This window comes from Phoxinus phoxinus (genome assembly GCF_949152265.1).
Source record: "Phoxinus phoxinus genome assembly, chromosome: 5".
Classification (NCBI taxonomy): Eukaryota; Metazoa; Chordata; class Actinopteri; order Cypriniformes; family Leuciscidae; genus Phoxinus; species Phoxinus phoxinus.
The window spans coordinates 18,120,578-18,139,714 of NC_136880.1; the positions used below are offsets into that span (position 1 = coordinate 18,120,578).

A 19,137-nucleotide genomic window follows, 5' to 3' on the forward strand; every position below is an offset into this window, starting at 1 on the left:
TTCAAAGAATTGTATACGTCCTTGTACTCATCTGAACTGACTTCTAACCCTTCCAGCTTTGATGACTTTTTCAATAAACTAGTTAGCCAGTTAGTACTGAAGAACTTTATGCCACTGTTTCTTCCTTCCAGTCTAGAAAAAGTCTGGGATGGGTACCCAGTTGAGTTCTATAAAGTGTTTTGTCAAAAACCTTTCCTTCTATTATTGGATATGTTTAATGGATCACTCGAAAAAGGCATTCTCCCTCAGACTCTCAATAAGGCCTCTACAGTATTTCCCTTCTTTTGAAAAAAAAAAGACCCATTAGACTTCCTTCCGTCCGATATGTTTGCTAAATGTAGATTTCAAACTGTTATCCAAATTGCTGGCTTTACGGCTGGAACATGTTGAACTGCTCTCACCGCACTGTTCAAGATTTCCCCACAGCATTGTTCAAGATTTCCGGGACATTGGAATTGTTTTTGCACTTGTCTCATTTAAATAAAGGTTAAAGAGAATTAACAAATCACAGATTCTATTACATTAAAATATTACATATTTTGATACATTTTACAAAATGTCCCCAACTTTTCTGGAATTGAGGTTGTGTGTGTGTGTATAGGCTATATATATATATATATATATATATATATATATATATATATATATATACAAGTGAAACTCGAAAAATTTGAATATTGTGCAAAAGTAAATTTATTCAACTTAAAAGGTGAAACTAATATATTATATAGACTCATTACATGCAAAGTGAGATATTTAAAGCCTTTATTTGTTATAATTTTGATGTTTATGAAAACCTTTTCACAATATTCTAATTTTAAATTTGGATTTTCATAAGCTGTAAGCCATAATCATCAAAATTATAACAAATAAAGGCTTGAAATATCTCACTTTGCATGTAATGAGTCTATATAATATATTAGTTTCACCTTTTAAGTTGAATTACAGAAATAAATGAACTTTTGCACAATATTCTAATTTTTCGAGTTTCACCTGTGTGTATATATATATATATATTACAGCACAAAGAATCACACAGCCTTTACAAATGAAGAGATCCGTGTAATGACAGCGGTTTAATGCATCTAAAGTATATTCCAGTTATCTGTACAAAATGTTTTAAAAATCATGATTTCTGTACAATCATATTACTAAACATAACTGAATCAGTAACGTAGTCATGTGATCATACATTTCTTCAAACACACATTCATACTTTCACGCAGACACGCTGCTAAGATTTTCATTACAATTGTGACTTCACTTCCTACAAAATCGTGAGCAACTGTAATGATAGCCACAAACAAACATCAGCAGATATGTTTGATGTCGGATGAAGAAAAAAATTAATTACTAAATACATTTGTGAATAATACATCAGACTTACAGATATTATTTTCTAAAATGAAATATAAATGTATTAATGAACACTTTACGCCCAGTGTGTGTTTAACATTTTATCAGCTTTTTGGGGAGATCCGTCCACAGAATGTTTCGTCCATGGTTAAAAGGTCAGCTGCGGTCATCAGTGTATAATCACAGCCTTAGTACTGAGCATATTCAGACTGAAGGGACTGTGGAAAGAGAGATTGGCATTAAGAAACTGATATGAAAAGGCCATGTGCAAAGAATACTAAAGGCTGGAATTCAATACACAACTTATACAATCTGAACAGATTTTAAAACACAGGGGTTACAGAGAAAAAACCGTGCATCATACATGAAATGACTGAGGATCACACACTACCAGACTTTCAAGTCATTCCAAACACACACAAAAAATGTGTGCAGAAACAAGCACCTCATTGCAGGACAAATGAAAACAATGATATCCTCATTCTAGAGAGATTCACAGTCTAAAGCTAAACAATCAAAGTCTGTGGCCATCATTGAGATTTGCCAACTCTGACTGTCCACAATCTGCAGACTGACCTCTGATTCCTCCAGAGCGCTAATTGGGAAAAAGAAATCTAGGCAATACACTTCATTTCATTTTAGCTTTAATGGGATTTCTAAACAGAGGGAAATGGAATTGGCTTTAATAGCACACTTGAATCTAGCTTTTATGGCGTGTTAAAGGTATTAAATTTAATTTACGACTCAAATTATAGGAATGGATCACTTAGGAGGAGGCTGATAGGTCCTTAACTCAATTGGTGATCAAGTCGTTATGTACATGGGGCAGCTGATTGGTTGCTGTTGCATCAGTGACCAATGAGCTGCAGTTCAACATTTAAATACTGGTGTGTTAGCAGTCTGCAGTGCGCTTTCAGAGACCCTCCACCTCCTCCTGTATCATGGTGTCTGGTCTGTCTTGTGCTCGTCGCTGTTTAGTGTTTCCTTGTTTGGCTCTGTCTTTGTTTGTGTTGGCCATGTGCTCCTCTCTGCTCCCTTTATCATTTCCTTCATGTCTTTGCTGGTTCGTTGTTTGCTTTGTGGTGTTTCCTCTTTCCCGTTTGCTTGGCTGTGCTTATGGTCAAACATTGTTCTTGTTCTAGTTGTGTATTTGATCTGGTTTCTAGCTCCAGTGAATCCTTTTGCTTTTTTCCTTCCAGTCTTGTTCTAGTTAGTCTTTGCCTTTTGTGCATCCGAGTCTTTTGTTTGTTTTTTCTCTTTTGATTTGATTTCTTCTCTAGATTTTCATCTCCAGTATATCAAGTAAGTTTCTAGTTCTCTGCAAGTTTGATATTTTGTTTTATTTTTTATTGCAAGTTCCAGTCATTTTATTACTAGTTTTTTGTTTTTTTGTCATAGTTCTGTTTTATTTTGCCTCTTGTTTTATCTATTTACTCTCTGTGCCTTGCCTGTTTATCTTGTTCATTGTTGAGTCTTGTGTTCAGTCTTGCCCTGCCCTGTGTCCTGAGTTTTCCTGGCCACTGACTCTAACTGGTAGCCAAGACTGGATCTACTTCTGAGAGATCAAGCCTCAGGTTCCTTGTGTTCACGCATCCGGCCTGATGCTGTCTCCCAACCTGTCCTCTAGTCCTAGTCACCCCAAGACTGGTCTCCGTGTTCATCCTGTCCTATTGGTTTAACTGTGTTGCATGTCTCACTCTCCTTGTGCCTTGTCTACAGTCCAGTTAATAAAAACCCCTTCACTGTTATTCTGCGCCTGAGTCGACTCTCTTGCAGATCCCAGACAGATCTTGACACACGGGGTTAATTCATGCATGTTTCATGTGCAGAAGCATGTCTGTGAATTTACTGGCAGTAGCAAGTCTGCTGAGACCAAATACATTAACATAGTCATATCCATTACCATGCCGATCTCTCTGGAAGTTGTCATGACAGAATTTAAGGTGGGGTCACATTCAAGGTACGTTCACACTACAAGCGACTTTGTTGCTGCAGGTCGCCAGTGGCTGGCGGTGAGGTCGCTAGTGGGCGTTCCCGCTACTGGTTGCCTAGTAATGTTTGTGAGTGACATTCATGGATGTTTCTCCATGTTGTAGACAACAAATCCGTTTTCCTGCCACTACAAACAAACATTTTGGAAGGAAAATTCTAAATATAAATGGAATCAGTACATAACATGCATAATATTCACGAAACCAATCAGGCTCTTATTGGTTGTCGCTCCCGAAAGTCGCTCGTCATTTGCATAAAGTTAAACAGATCTCAATTTTGTCGTGTCGCCAGACACGCCCCATCAGGTCGCCAACGGCCACGATCGCGCGTGTCGCCGGAAAACCAAATAGAATCACTCTTAAAACCACAACTATAATTGTGGTACAAAGAGACAAAGACAAAGAGACATCGTAAATGTACAATGAGTTACATTTAAACCTCTCCATAACTTTGTGTATCCTGTTTCAATTTACCGATCTTGTCCTTAAAAAGTTTTTTTTTTTTGCTCATCTCTTACCTCATTTATTTTCATTCTTATCCCTTTTTCTTTAAAACTATCATTACGTTCCTTAATTTTCTTTAAAATACAGTCTGTCATCCAAGGCTCAGACCTTTGCTTGACTCTTATCTCTTTGTAGGGTGCCAAATTCCACTTAAACCTATCCCAAGCCATCGCCGATGTCCAGTCGACCTTACTGAGTTCCTCTGTAAATACATCTGGACTATATTCCGTAAGAGATCTTATTTCACTGCGTTGTGGTGCCTAATAGCGTCAAAAACCCCACTTCTACATATCTTCGAGTTATCCGATACCAATATAACATCAAATATAGTTGTGGTTTTAAGAGTGATTCTATTTGGATCCAGAATTATCTGTTTCAATGCATATGATTTACAAAAGGAACTAAATTGTTTAAAAGGTTTGCTTGTAAACACAAACACATATGATATATGTGTGGAAAAGAAACGTTTGGCGGTTTTCATTCATACAGTGCTAGTTCTTGTTGATAAGATGCAATGAACAGTTTAACACCGACGCAGTTTCTTAAATGTTAATTATCAGGGACAAGTAAACGGATTATTGATGAATGACGTTGAGGAATTTTGGGGCAGTATTCTCGGTCACTGGTGGTGTAAATGGGGCTCAAATGATGACCGAACTTTTAGATTAACCCTACCTTCAAATTATAAAATCACATTGATTATAAAAATCTAACATAAAGATAACAATTATACTGTAGCACAGAAGTGAGGCCAGAGGCAAATTCAAGGGGAATTAGTAGCAGATGGAAAATAAGCAGACACAGCAGAGGTAGCGAGTGAAAATCAAGGGCCGAAGAGACGACGAAGGCGAACACAGTCTGTCAGACGGTCACTCACTGGAATGGATCTGCTGAGGTAGCGTCCTGGAAACCCAGTAAGCCCAGCGCGGAACGGACCTCTCCGAGGGCTCGGCCGACTATAGCCGCCTCTGTTCATAGGCCTGACTGTGCGACTAGCACTAGCGGTGCTTGATGCAGTGAGGCTGTTGAGGTTAGCGTTGGCCTCTTGATTGAAGTTTAGATGGGAGGGAGGAAGTCGGGGGTCAGCAGGGGTGTACCCAAAGCCGAAGCCGGATGGAAGTGCTGGGGGACACTGGGTTAGGGCGGGAGATGGGGAGGGCACGAAAGAGGAAGGAGGAGTGCTGGTTTCATCATCGCTGAAGTTGTTGTCATTATAGAGGTTGCTGAGGGAATTGGCTAAACGGGGACTGAAGCTGTTCAGGATGCATAAAGGGGGGTTAACAACATCTGTAATGAACCCAATCCAAAAAAAAACAAAAAAACACCCACCCATTCACTTCAATGTACCTTTTTAGATTGCTGGCGGAGGATGAAGGGCTTCTCGTCAGTCTTTGTGGCGCAGTGGTGGAGGAGAGGAAGAGAGGAGCATTGGAAGACTTGGGAGGGGAAATGGTGCCCGGAGCTGGGGTTATCCCACTGCCCCCAAAAAAAGACAAATAGCAGAGCAGTTTATTAAAAGGTAATGATGAAATAAACCAAAATGTCCTCATGAAAGGAAGGAAGCGTTCTCTCCAGTGCCAGTGTAATACTTCAATATGAGAAAGTGAGAGGAAGTGAGTTTATATCTCTGTAATGCTTTTGTGCAGGGAGTGAAAGTAACTTTTTTTTCACTCACTTATTTTACCCATCATCCAACACTCACTTAGATGTTCATCTTTAAAAACAATATAATTTTTTTGTTTTGCATAAAAAAATTTGCATTTAAAGTTAATCATATTAGTTAATTAATTTAGACAAAATTATCATCATAACAATTATTGGCTTTTTGCTACTGATTAGAATTTTCACCATTACACCTTTATTTATTTGACCTAATTTTTTATAACTTATACTAGCCAAAAAAATTAAATAAAATTCAGAACTCACCCACATTATCAATATCATTAAATATGTTATTAAAACTGTTTCTGACTCATTGATTGGCTTTCAGTTTTATGACAGTCAATCATTGTTTGCAGATACCATAAAAATAAAATGAAACCGAAATAAAAACTAAATTCCCTGAGACTTATAAACAGACTTTATTAATAGCTCCACATATATCTCACTCCCAAATTAATGTTTAATGGTAAACACATTCAGCGGGCAGGCTTTCAATTCCAACAGTGATCAGCTGTTTTCTCAAAAAGTAAGCATGCTGAAATCAGTGTATTGAATATTGTCCTCCACTGACATTCATTAAAGAAAAAAGTAACCTTGTCTGCTAGGGCTCCAGTCGTACACCGGGAAGTGCCACACCGCACCTCAAACATCTCACATGCCCTGTCCCAACGGGCACACTTCATATGCATGGTCTTGTGGACTTACTATGGCCGCCGCATGAGCATGAAGGCACTTTCGTAACGTAACGCCGCTTTGACTGTCGGGAATAAGTCTGCTGGCAAACGTGCACATAAGCGCAAAAGTGCGCAAAGTTAATTTTAGATTTCAGAACAAGGGTGGTCGTGAGCGCCTCCTTTAGAGTATATATGCGCCCTCGAGGCCACACTGAAGCGAGCTCCGCAGTAGTCGCATTAGGACACGAAACTGCGGACTTGCAGGAAGATCGCAAGTGTCTAGGGTCTCATTTGGGACAGGACCACAGCATGTATTGCACAGTGGATGCTTCATTCATACTCACATTTTCAAGTTCAATGCAAAACAGTGAATCTAATCACTTTTATACAGGCAAAACTTTACTTTTTAATGTGAAAGATGTGCCACTTCTTGTCCAGTGTGTGACCCTCTTTACACTTTGTTTTGCTAATGTTGGACTCTGGTTAGAGAACATCAGAACCCGCCAAATTGGGTTGCCAGGTGTTAAACTTCAAACCCTTTAATTCAAAAATCATTTCTTCTTACAACCCAGAGTGATTTCATTGGCTGAAAGAACACTCATTTCCTATATTTAGAATAACTGAAGGTCTACCTAAGCACTGTGGTTGTAGATCTGGGGTGGCGTTGGCCCTTTAAGGCTAGTAGTTTGTCTCCTTGCGTTGGAATCGTGTCCTCTTCTCTGAACTCATTCTGTAGTGTAACAAAACACAGTGTCAACAACAATTTGACTATATTGTGCACTCAAAATATGATTGGTGGATTCAGTTCCTTCAGCACCTCATCCACACTTGCAGGCTTCAGAATGGTGCTGTCGATGGACATGTTGTCCACGCTGGAGATGAGATGGGACATGTTTCTCTCCTGCTGTCGGCTTTGCCTCAGCTGCTGCTGCTTCTGCATTGAGCGATGGAGATCACCTTGCACCCACATACTGTGCTGCTTCCTTAAGACAGAGAAAGAAAGCACTTTTGAACATGACCTCAGTGTAAGACAAAAGCTGAGATCAAATCCCCTGCAATAAAACACACCCCTGGAGAGAAGACCTCAAAGATAGAGCACAAGACATCGCCTTGCCCAAACTTTCATTGCAGTCATTGGTATTATGAAAAAGATTGAAAACTTAGGAGAATTCTGTTCTCCTTTTTGGCTGGTGTCTCTTCTCTGATAATCCTCTCCTCTCCCCCGAAACCAGGTGTTACCCCCTGAGTTACATGAATAGACACAAAACACCCCTAAAAATATTTGTAAAAAAGCCTTTTGGACTGGTCTGGGTATTTAAGGGACAGTGGTAGAGCAGAAAACCCCCATGCAGTGCTGTGTCAGTGTCTTCCTGAGTCTTGCACTCGGAACACACTCACACACCACTGTGTGTCTCTGTCAGGTGCCTTTCTTACTCTTAGAGTCATCTTTGAGCAATTGGTGTCATGTATTTATTATTTCTGAATTGGCTTTTTACTTGTGTAATGGGCATTATACATTTTGACCTAGCAAATAAAATGTTCATCTTGATTTATTCTGTATGATTCTGAAATCATTATTTCTAGTATAGATTAATGTGGAGTCTGGCGTTTCCTCAAATCTGTGTTCAGGGTAGATCATACCGAGGGACCAATGAATGGAGCAGGGAGCACATCATTCGGGACCTTCCGATTTCTGACTATCGTTGACTTGGCAAGTTGCAGTTTCGTGACTATAAACTTTTTTTTATTATTTTTTATAAAAAAAATTACACGCCTGTCTTAAAGGTGACACATTATGTCCCTTTTCACAAGATGTAATATAAATATGGTGTCCCCAGAATATGTCTGTGAAATTTCAGCTCAAAATACCATTATCATTTATTATAGATTGTCAAATTTGCCCTATTTTGGGTGTGAGCAAAAACGTGCAATTTTTGTGTGTCCCTTTAAATGCAAAAGAGCTGCTGCTCCCCGCCCCGTTCAGAAGATGGCCGGTTGTCACTTTTGACGTTTTCTGGGTTGGTGGATGCACCAATTATAGCACTTAAACACGGGAAAAAAATCTGATTTTCATGATATGTCCCCTTTAAAGGTAAATAGTTCACCCTGCATCCTCTGACCAGGATCAGAACTGGCGAGTTTCTGTCCGTGAGCTGACGATTCGCGACGTGCAGTCTCAAAGCGACACCGGGTCCCTTAATGAACAAATAATTGAAAGTATGTCCCTATGTGTCTCAGTCTATCTGTAGACTCTTTCACTTACTGATAGTTTCGACTTACTGTTCGAGAAAGTGCTGCTGTGGTCCAATGACGGAGCCCGGCCTGCAGATTCGTATCCAGGCAATGGCCTCAGGCGCTGTGAAGCGATAATGCTTCATCAGGTAGCAGCCTATCAGAGTGCCTGTCCTGCCAAGGCCAGCTGTGCAAAGACAGTGAGAGAAAACAAAACAATTAAAAATTACTTCTTTTTTTTTAAACAAATTTTTCGAGGAGAAAACACTTCCCATCAAAAGACTAAGGGCCAGATTTACTAAACTGGGCAAATTAGCATGAAAGCGCAATTCCATAAAAGTGCAGATGGGAGTGGAAAGTTCTGCGCACGATCTACTGACGACACCATAAATGTTGTATGTGAAAGGGAAACTCCTACAACTGCATATCCGATAAGGTCAGAATAAAAAAATAACCCTTTTCACCGCGTAGTAAATCGTGACAGTACCGTACAGTACTGGTCCTATGAGTCCAAACCAACTCTACAGTATTTCAACTCTACATAATTCATCTGTTACTTTTGTAAAAGCTAGAAAAAAGATCCATGTGACATGACTTCATCCTCAAAAACTAAGAACATAAATAAACAAGGAAGCATTGATGTGGACTTTCTAATCAATAGCAATAAGCCAATCATTGTTATGGCTGAAAACCAACCATAATATAGCAATAATTGAAATGTTATACTATTTTGTCTAACTAAATATATAATCAATCACTTTAAATGCAAAACCTTACTTCATACGCCACAACATTACATTACATTGTGCAAGAATGAAAAATTAATAGTGTTTTTACAGATGAACTTTAAAGGGATGGTTCACCCAAAAATTTAAATTCTGTCATTAATTTCTCACCCTCATGTCGTTCCAAACCCTTAAGACTTCCGTACATCTTCGGAACATAAATGAAGATCTTTTTGATGAAATCTGAGAGCTTTCTGTCTCTCCATTGACAGCTACGCAACTACCGCTTTGACGGTTCAAAAAGTTCATAAAGAGATTATAAAACAAATCCAGGGTGAGTAAATAATGACATAATTTAAATTTTTGGGTGAACTATTCCTTTAAGTGAGTGTAAGATGATGAGTAAAATAAATGTCATAATATAGACAATTAGCATAAACATAAATATCCAATATGCACTGAATCAAATCAATAACCAAATAGCAACAGATATATAAAGTACCAGTTCTCAGCAAGAATTCATGGGTGAAATGCAGTCATTTCAATCGTAATTTGAGCATTTGGGAGTTTCGCTCATTATCAAGTTGGTCACGTAAATGTATCGCCCTGAACAACAAAAAGCTGCTTGGTTTGAAAGTGACAGTGTGAGCTGTGCTTCATACTGTATTTTTTTTTTTTTTTAGTTCTGTTTTCCTGCGTTTAGTTCCTGTGTCTTTGGTTGCTACGGTTTCTTATTAGTTGATTAATCAGTCCCACCTGTGGCTTGTTTTACCCCTCATTATCTTGTGTATTTATATTCCCCAGTTTGGATCAGATCTTCATCTGTTCTTGTCAGTGTTATATGGTTTGGTTTTCAGTTCTCCTTTTGATCCTGTGTGTTGTAACTTTCCATTAATACAAATACTGCTCGCAATTAGATCCTATACTCTCCCCTTTTGGAACCAAGGTGTGAAGCATACACTGCTAATGGACAAAATACTTTTGCATATCTGTGAAATTAGCCAAAATATCACTGTGACCACATGCATCAATTTATGACCTATATCATGCATCAAATATGACCTAGACTACATTAAATACAGGTTCACTTACAGCATAACATGATCCTGCATTGCATTGTACAAATCCCAGCCAACATATAATGGAGGAGCCAATGTAGGCACAGAATGGCCTTGAGTTATGAGCTCTACGTGGGTTTGTCCGTGGGTTTCCTATATGAATTAGCCTCAGTATGTTAATTCAGATTGCCATTACCTCAAGCCCATATCATGCCTACATTGGACCCACAATGAAATGTTGGCCAGAAAATGTCAGGATCATACAATGCTTCTACTCCACTATTTTACATACAAAAGTGCACCTCACTCCAGAAGCAATAAAAACAAGATGTCGTTTCGTCACAAATCTAGATTATAGAAAGTGTCTCACCCTTGCAGTGGACGGCCACGGCACCCTTCGCGCTCTCACAGATGTGCAGAAAGCGTCTCGTGAGGAGATCACTAGGTGTGGTGCCGTCTATGAAGAACAAGTCGTGATGTTCAAACCCGGCATCTGTGAAGCGCCGCCCTTCATAGATTTTCTTGTTCAGTCGCACAACATCTGTCACACTGTGCTGCCGGAAGTAGGAAAAGTACGATTCTGGAGCATGGAGAGGATAACCTGAAAGAGACAAAACAAGTCATCAAGTCATAAGTGAGTTACTCAACTGATACTGTCAGTTCACAAGTTCACATTTACAAATATTCAGAGTTAAAGAGTGTGCGTATGTTCAAATGCATCTGATCACTCTGCACAATAATCTAAAAACAGTGTGAAGCAACACAACAACTGAAGCAGCAAACATGACGAAACACAAAATTTATGTCACTGCCAAAACTTTTGGCCTTGACTGTAAATGGTTTGACAAGCCATTTTTAATGTTTATAGCTATACTTATAGCAAGCTTAACAGGGTTTTGGGGAAACAACTGCCATTGAATAAAGAATAAATAGCAACAGGGTTAACATTGATCCAATAACCTCTGGTATTTGTTAGGACAGTATGTACTAGCTTTTATGTGCAAATCTAATGTTGTGTCAGCTTACCGTTCTCTATTTTGCTCTTGGGATGAGGTCCACTGAAGGCCAACAGTTTTCCTGGCACAATCCAGTTAAAATCACCATTTTCCACACGCTTGTAATGCAAAAGATAAGAAGATACACTAAAACTTCTGAATCCATCACAAATATACATAACTGCTTAATTTACATGAGTTTTCTGTATCAAGTGATCACAATGGGACAATAGACAGTGTCCTCAAAATGGATCGATACTTAAATACATGTGAAATTGATTAAATTTTATAACAAAATGTCAAACCAATTGTATTTTTTCCCTCAGGTTTTATATCACAAACTATGAGCATGATTCACTAAAGTGTGACAATCAGAGAGTGTCCAAATACTTTATAATTTATGACCTACTTTTTGGTTAAATGTTTTGCTAGCAAAATATATATTTTTCTTTAATAGAAAGCCAATTGATTTGATATTGAGTGCTATCACAGTTATTCAATGTTAAATGGTCAAAACTTTTTGGGGCCACTGTAGAGAGAATGTAGCAGTGCTGTAGACTTTTAAAGTTAGATCTATGAGAATGAAATATTAATATTAAAGAAGGTGATACCTCATAATGTTCATATTCTTCAACATCAAAATTCTCAAAGTCAAAGAACCCGTGCTGCAAGGCCTGAAGAGAAAACGTTTCATAAAATTAAGGCAAAATCATGAATTCCATGGAACATAATGAGAATCTAAATGCTTCTAAGGAAATGTGTCTTCAAGCGAGTCAATTATGCATAAATCTTGAGTTAACGGAAAAGTTGAAAATTAAAATTCTGTCATCGTTTATTCACCCTCATGTTGTTCCAAACCTGTATGAGTTTCTTTCTTCTGCTGAACACAGAAGAATATATTTTGAAGAATATGGGCAGACAAACAGTTGTTTGTTTGAAAAAAAATAAAAAATACAATGGAAGTCAATGGGGTCCATCAACTGTCTGGTTACCAACACTCTTCAAAATATCTTAATTTGTGTTCAACAGAAGAAAGAAACTCATACAGGTTTAGAACAACTTGAGGGTGAGCATTTTTGGGTGAACTATCCCTTTAAGTTAAATGCTTAATGCTTAAAAAGACAAACTGTTAAGGTTTTATTCAACCTCACATACTTAAATCATGTGTCAATTACAAGCACTACCATCCAAGTTGTGTAATATCTCACTGCCTGTCAACTGCATTTCATTACTGTAAGAGACTTTTCCCAAAGCTCCCCACCCACAAATTTCCTTCGTGTTGCTTCCTGTTAGTAAGTTGTCGTGTGGCGCGTGTCCTTTATGTAATCCGTCTATTAGAGCCTGTGCCAATTCTTTCTCCCGTGTCAGATTGAAAAGACAGATAATTGGACTAAAAGATTACGTTCTGGAGATAAAGTGCATTATACTTCTACACTGTCCAGCCTTGGTCCAACAAATGGGTCAAGAATGTCACAAACTTTATCCTTCCTAAATATTAATCGCTCAAACAGATGGTGCTATTGAAGCAAACTCATTCCTTTAATACACTTACCTTGCGTATTCCTTGTAAACAGTCTAATATGGTTAGATCATATGTGCAGTTCCCAAAAGCAGCATCTCTATATGGAAAAAAAATAACAATAAATAACAAAATAAAAAACTGTGTGTGTGTATGCAAACCTACCTCAAAATTGCCAACACTGTGGTAGAAAACATCTCAAATAACTTACATATGATTGCGTATGAAAGGACGTAAGATTCTCTATTCTGAAGATATTAAAAGGGTAACTCTCTGCAAAATTGAACCTGCAATCTGTTTGTTAATCTAACCGAGTCAAACTTTCGTGTAAAAGCGTAATTAGAATGGAAAAGACACTTTTACGTTTGACCATTATTTTCGTTTTAGGTCAAAATGCCTTTTGAATGGGAGTGCATGGGGCACTTCTATGATAGCATCAAAACCGCTATTTTTAAAACACTAAGAAGGCTCGACACAACATGAAACTGTGCTGGAAGTATCACCAGCGGCTCTACTCATGAACTCCAGCATTGAGAACATTGTTTGTGTACACAAAGTTTACTAAAAAGAAAGGTTTTGTACGACTCACTTTATCAGTTAGTGTTTCCGGTGGCTGGAATTTTGTCAGTCAAAAGTAGTCGATCTCTGAATGCAACGTTACAGGGAGGAGAGTAAAGATGGAAAGCTCCTAAAGCTTAGTTCCATATAAAGTGCCAGGAGCTAAGTGTCTAAGTTATCATGCTTTTCATTGGAATTGCAAGTTCATGACATTTCCTCATATGGAGTCAGTTCATTACGTTGCATTCGGAGATCGACTACTTTTGACTGACAAAATTCCAGCCACCGGAAACAATAACTACTAAAGTGAGTCGTACTACAAAACCTTTCTTTTTAGCAAACTTTGTGTATACAAACAATGTTCTCAATGCTGGAGTTCATGTGTAGAGCCGCTGGTGATACTTCGAGCAGTTTCATGTTGTGTCGAGCCGCCTTATGTTTTAAAAATAACGAATCATTGATGCTATCATAGAAGTGCCCCATGCACTCCCATTCAAAAGGCAATTTTGACCGAAAACGAAAATATGGTCAATCTTAAAAGTGGCGTTTCCATTCTAATTATGATTTTACACGAAAGTTTAACTCGGGTAGATTAACAAAAATAGCCAAGTTTGCAATTTGACGATAGTTACCCTTTAAACAAAGTCTATTTTTAGGGGGAAGATTTTCACTTCACCGCCTCCCTTCAACATTGAATAGCTTCTTGTCCTTTTATGAACTTTGATGTTTGTGATCTTTAGTTTGTCCTCTAAAAATCTCCATATTTCATAGCATTCAGTGTTATCGTGCAATTTAGAGAAAGGTGGTCTGTGGGGTACAGTTGAAACACAGTAACTTCTGGGTTCGACTAACATTAATGGAAGAACGTTTGATCATAACTTTTGTCAATCGACATAACGTTGTATTGACTCCTTAGAATAAACTTAATGAGTGAATGCGTGCCGCCATCTTAAATACCTGTATGTATGGGGGAGTGGCTTGGCATGCAAATTCCACGCGCCAATTCCATTGGTTGTTTTTCTAAAACTCAGAGGTGATTGGAGCTCGCAAGTGAGACCCCATTTGTCGGTCGACATAACGTCTCCGTTCCCTCCGGCAAGGAGGAGGGTTGCATCAGTAATGTTTCCCAGCTAACAAATGTTTTGCTAACATTTCTGTTAAGTTCTTAGAATGTTCTTTTTGAATGTTCTGAGTGGTAACATTTAGAAAACATTTTAGACATGTTTTTGTGCTAACATTTTATGAACATTATTTTAGACCTGATTCCAATGACATTAATGGAAGAACGTTTGTTCATATCTTTGCCAGAACATTAGCCATTAGAGTGTTTCAATTGTACTATGGTACTGTTTAAGCTGCATCTGACACGGGTACAATTTGTATTTTTTGTCTTTATCAACTAAACGTGAAAAATATGACCTATTAATAGTTATTATCGATCATTATTTCTTTAGTTACATATTTTTAATGACTCGTTTTTGTGTTCCAACTGTATTCGCTCTACCATTCAAAAGTTAGTAAGATTTTTTTATGTTTTGGAAAGTAGTCTCTTATGCTCACCAAGGCTGCATTAATTTAAGTAAAATCACTAATATTGTGAAATATTATTACAATTTAACATAACTGTTGAATGTATTATAAAAAATGTATTTATTGCTGCAATGTCTAAGCTGAATTTTCAATTTTCAGTGTCACATGACCCTTCAGAAATCATTCTAATATGCTGATTTGCTGCTTTAGAAACATATCTTATTATTATCATCAATGTTGTTTAATATTTTTGTAACACTTTACAATAAGGTTCATTAGTTAATGTATAACTTGAACTAACCATGAGCAATACATTTGTTACTTTGTTAACGTTAGTTAATAGAAATACAGCTGTTCATTGTTAGTTCATGTTAGTTCACAGTGCATGAACTAATGTGCACAAGATTTTAATAAAGTGTGTGTGTGTGTGAGTGTGTGTGTGTGTGTGTGTGTGTGTGTGTGTGTGTGTGTGTGCAGTATCTCACCTGAAGGGCAGGTATGACACATTCGTTCCAGAGATCAGGGCCCGGTACACTTCCTCTGGAGTTCTTTTTAAGTAGATTACCTGAATAAAGAAGCGAGACATGACTAACAATTTCTCTAAGAGACTCTGAAACTCTGAAAGCTCAACTTGGTGTGAATAGCTCTTGTTCTTTTAATCATTTTGTCCGTGAAACATGACGTGTAAAAATGAACAAAAATGATCATCTTCTAAGGCTATTGAACAGGGGTGTCCAAAGTCAGTCCTGCAGAGTCCAGCTCCAGCCTCAACACTTGCCTGGAAGTTTCTAGTATGTCTAGTAAGGCCCTGATTAACTGGCTCGGGTGTGTTTAATTGGGGTTGGAGCTGAACTCAGCGGGCCGTCCAGGAGAAGGACTGGACACCCTTCTTACAGGAACACAGAGCTGGACTCACTGCATAAGCACCGATGAGGACGGCTGCATTGGCTCTCTTTCGTTGGTCATAACTGGTGTAATGGATGATGCGCTTTCTGGACAGAGTGAAAGACTGCAGATATACAAAAGACATATCAGATAGTTCATCCAAAAATGACAATTCTGTCATCATTTATTCCCCCTAATGTCCTTCCAAACCTGTATGACGCTCTTTCTTCTGCAGAACGGAAAACATGTTAGGTCAAATGTGCATGCTGCTTTTCATGCTCACTTTAAAAGTAGTCCATATGACTTGCCATATTTCAAGTCCTCTGAAGCCAGAGGGGGGGCACAGCACGGTTTGGGTGAACTGTTCCTTTAATAGAGTATATAAGGGTACGTAAGGCTCTGGTTGTCATTCATATGCTTCTTTCCTTTTTAATTTTAATTTGCTGTTTTGTGTAGAACGGTACTGCATTAATAATGTCTCAGACAGAGAAAGATGAAGTGAATGACTCAGTTTACCTACAATCTATTTCTCATTACCGTATAAGCCAATTAGGTACATGCGGAATTGTATTATTTAACCATGTAATTCCTGGCATAAAATAACAGTCAGTTTATTTAAAAAAAAAATTAATGGAATACTTTAAAAGTAATTCTGATTGCTTGTAATGTAAATCAGTAAGATCTATAAAACAGTATATCAGATTACATGCATAAAGTGCATATATGTTCAAAGTTCTGTAGTTGTTATTGTGGGGGCAAAACAATGCAATGCAATAAAATGACAGTTGAGAGATAAACTAGCGTACGTCCCCCAAAAGCCTGATGTATCATATTTGATACTCACATTTTAACATGGTTTTTCTTAAAAAAGAAAGTGAAAATGTAACCCTAAAAAAAAAAAAACAGAAAGCAAAGCTAACTTACTTCAGTAAATGTTCATCTTGAAATATTAATAGCAATATAAAAAAGGCTATTCTTTTGTTTACTTTATAAAAATCAGTAAAGATTTCACAGCAAAATACGGGAAATGACATAGAGTGGCCTAAAAAACACACACGTTAAAGAGTGTGAATGCCACTACATTAGTCAATACCAAACCTGGAGTTATCTGTTTTAAAGAGAGATATTATAAATGTAACAAACGGAAATTAGGTTTAAAATGATAAAACAATAGATATACTGTTAAAAATGAAAAGAAAATGCATTTTGGACACTTTTTGGTTGTCAAACATCATGTTGTGAATCATACTCTGCTAGGAACTTTGTGAACTTGAGAAGAACCGACTTACATACACTAAAATAAATCACCGAGAACGCTAGCCTAGTTGGTTCAAAAGTCAAACATGGCAAACTATGGTCTGAGAAAAGCTGTACACTAATTTGTTTTCAAATGCCACTTGGTTTAATATTTCGAATCAAAATCAACCAATTCCAGATGTTTTATGTGCTACTTAGCCCACTTTACTCTAAAGACAAAGCACATACTGTCGAGAAACACCTTGAGCCCTACAGCCCTTAATCGGTCAGCTCCAGATACAAAGATAGTCATTGAAGTTCAATCCTTCATGCCAGAAACTTCTGTGGTGTCGGTGTAGAGACGTGTAACTCGCAGTGATAGAGCGCTCTCTGCTGCTCACCGCAGAAACTGCTTCTGACTCATTACACACTCTTGCAACACATAAAATAACTCATATAAACATTATGACCATGGCTACTGGTGGTGAAGGGATGTGACCACAGTTAAGGTTTTACAAAACTGAACTATTAATGGTGATTTTTTCCATTTATTTTTGTAAGGATGGGCTTAACATACCTATTTGCAGGGGATTAGCCTTCATGGTTTTCCAGGAAAGCATATTTAAGTTCTGTTATCTAAGATTCATACATTTCTATATACTCATATTCACATGTTTTGAATTTTGACCTTTTTTCTGGAATGAGAGAACTAATTTGTCTGCTAACTAAAAAGGCTGTTCTCAATGTTTATAAATCAGGCCAAATATGAAAATGAAAAACATAATAGCCTATTTGATCAGGTAGCCTAGTAAAATATGAATTTCTGGTGAAGGAATACAACAAGCACTGTAATGCGAACACTGAGCCATTTGATTCAAAGAAGATGATCGTACCTTTAGTTTTTTGTTCAGTTTGCAGCAATATCTGTACAGCATTGCCAGATTGAGGGGTCCAAAATCTGCATAAAAGCTTGAGACAGAGATGGACCATAAAGTCACCATTTGTCATGAAATGAAACAATCAAATATGAGCAGAATTTTACATGGACAGTTAAACGCTTACAAAGACTTACTTTTCATATATAAATTCATCATCTGTGCAGAAGAAATGTGTGTTCGCTGTGCTCTTGGGTTTGCCTCTGAGAGTAGCAAAATACAGACGATCTGGGGGAAAGAAAATACAACTGAATACAGAATAAGTAAGTAAGTAAAAAAAGGGGGAAATGATAATAAACCACTTTAAATCTCTTTGTGCATAACTCTGTAAAAAAAGTTGCTGCTTTAATTTAAGTACAATCAACTAGGATATTTAAGTAATTTCCATTTAAATCCTGAATCTTGTAATGTAACTCATAAAAAAAGTTGAAAATTGCTTAGGCCTAACTTATTTTGACAAGTTAAAACAATGTAAAAACATATGTTGTCATAATTTATTGATTATATTTTTTATACAGTGCATTCTAGCTATATGAAGATAAACTACAACAAAAGGTAACAAATTGAAATTACTATCATCATTAGCCTATATTATGTATATTTGAATGTACATGAATAACTGATCTGTAAATCATTATAGCCTATATTGTTTTAATAATATTGTAACACTCGTGAAATGTATTCCAAAGTGCAACATAACGTTACGTTATGCTAGGTTTTATGTTATAAGACATTTGCATTGGGCAGATTAGAAAATAGGTTTTAAATTATATTTGCCTTTGAACCTTTGTTTTATAAAAACCGATACAGTAACTAACGTTATTCATCTTATTACCTTTGATAAACTCAGAAGATCCAAGCAGCTCATTGTCATCTCCCATTTTATTTAATACTGATGTTTAAATATTTCCACGAATTTCTTTTCGTTCCAACGGGACGTTATATTGGAACATCCGGTAATTTACAAAATAAATGTGTTTAAAAATAAATCCGTTATAACGAAGACAGCAAAGTCCTGTTATAACCCACTGTGTCCAATAAGCTCTTCTGTGTCGAGTATAGACTGCAAATCCTCTAAATCTCTACCGAACAGAAGGTGAGTTAAAAACATCATGTTTTCCATCAGTTTAACTTCATATATGTTCGTGTCCTTCGGTTTTCCGTAATCTTTTGCACTTTTATTGTGCTGGAGTTCCCTCGCACGTTCTTCCACGTCTGAAAACTTCACGATACAAGTTAAAGAGACATTGCCTAGTTACCACGTGCCACACCACCAC

At 37.4% G+C, this 19,137-nt stretch overlaps 1 protein-coding gene across 2 annotated transcripts; it reads right to left on the reverse strand.

The window, feature by feature from the left end:
- Nucleotides 1-1,043: 1,043 nt before the first annotated feature.
- On the reverse strand, nucleotides 1,044-19,129 carry cdc14aa (cell division cycle 14Aa). Of its 2 annotated transcripts, XM_079613693.1 has the most exons (15): nucleotides 18,696-19,113; nucleotides 17,998-18,088; nucleotides 17,819-17,894; nucleotides 15,721-15,813; nucleotides 15,290-15,369; nucleotides 12,750-12,816; nucleotides 11,809-11,871; nucleotides 11,229-11,316; nucleotides 10,573-10,803; nucleotides 8,468-8,606; nucleotides 7,005-7,170; nucleotides 6,820-6,917; nucleotides 5,199-5,327; nucleotides 4,729-5,104; nucleotides 1,059-1,574 (listed from the first exon to the last, which is right to left on the reverse strand). In XM_079613693.1, the coding sequence occupies exons 1-15, from the start codon at nucleotides 18,739-18,741 to the stop codon at nucleotides 1,545-1,547; spliced, it is 1,773 nt and encodes a 590-aa protein (XP_079469819.1). In that variant the 5' UTR covers nucleotides 18,742-19,113; the 3' UTR covers nucleotides 1,059-1,544. The 2 variants fall into 2 exon arrangements, with proteins under 2 accessions (XP_079469818.1, XP_079469819.1); XM_079613692.1 differs by lacking the exon at nucleotides 4,729-5,104 and having other exon boundaries at nucleotides 1,044-1,574; nucleotides 18,696-19,129.
- Between the last annotated feature and the right edge of the window lie 8 nt (nucleotides 19,130-19,137).

What these genes read in the sequence shown, in the direction of transcription:
- cdc14aa (XM_079613693.1), bottom strand. Translation starts at nt 18,741, where the DNA reads ATGGGAGATGACAATGAGCTGCTTGGATCTTCTGAGTTTATCAAAG. An exon ending in GTGTCATACCTGCCCTTCAG is followed by an intron (nt 12,817 to 15,289) that starts GTGAGATACTGC and finishes TTTTCCATATAG; the next exon opens with AGATGCTGCTTTTGGGAACT. An exon ending in TCCGCCAGCAATCTAAAAAG is followed by an intron (nt 5,105 to 5,198) that starts GTACATTGAAGT and finishes CATCCTGAACAG; the next exon opens with CTTCAGTCCCCGTTTAGCCA.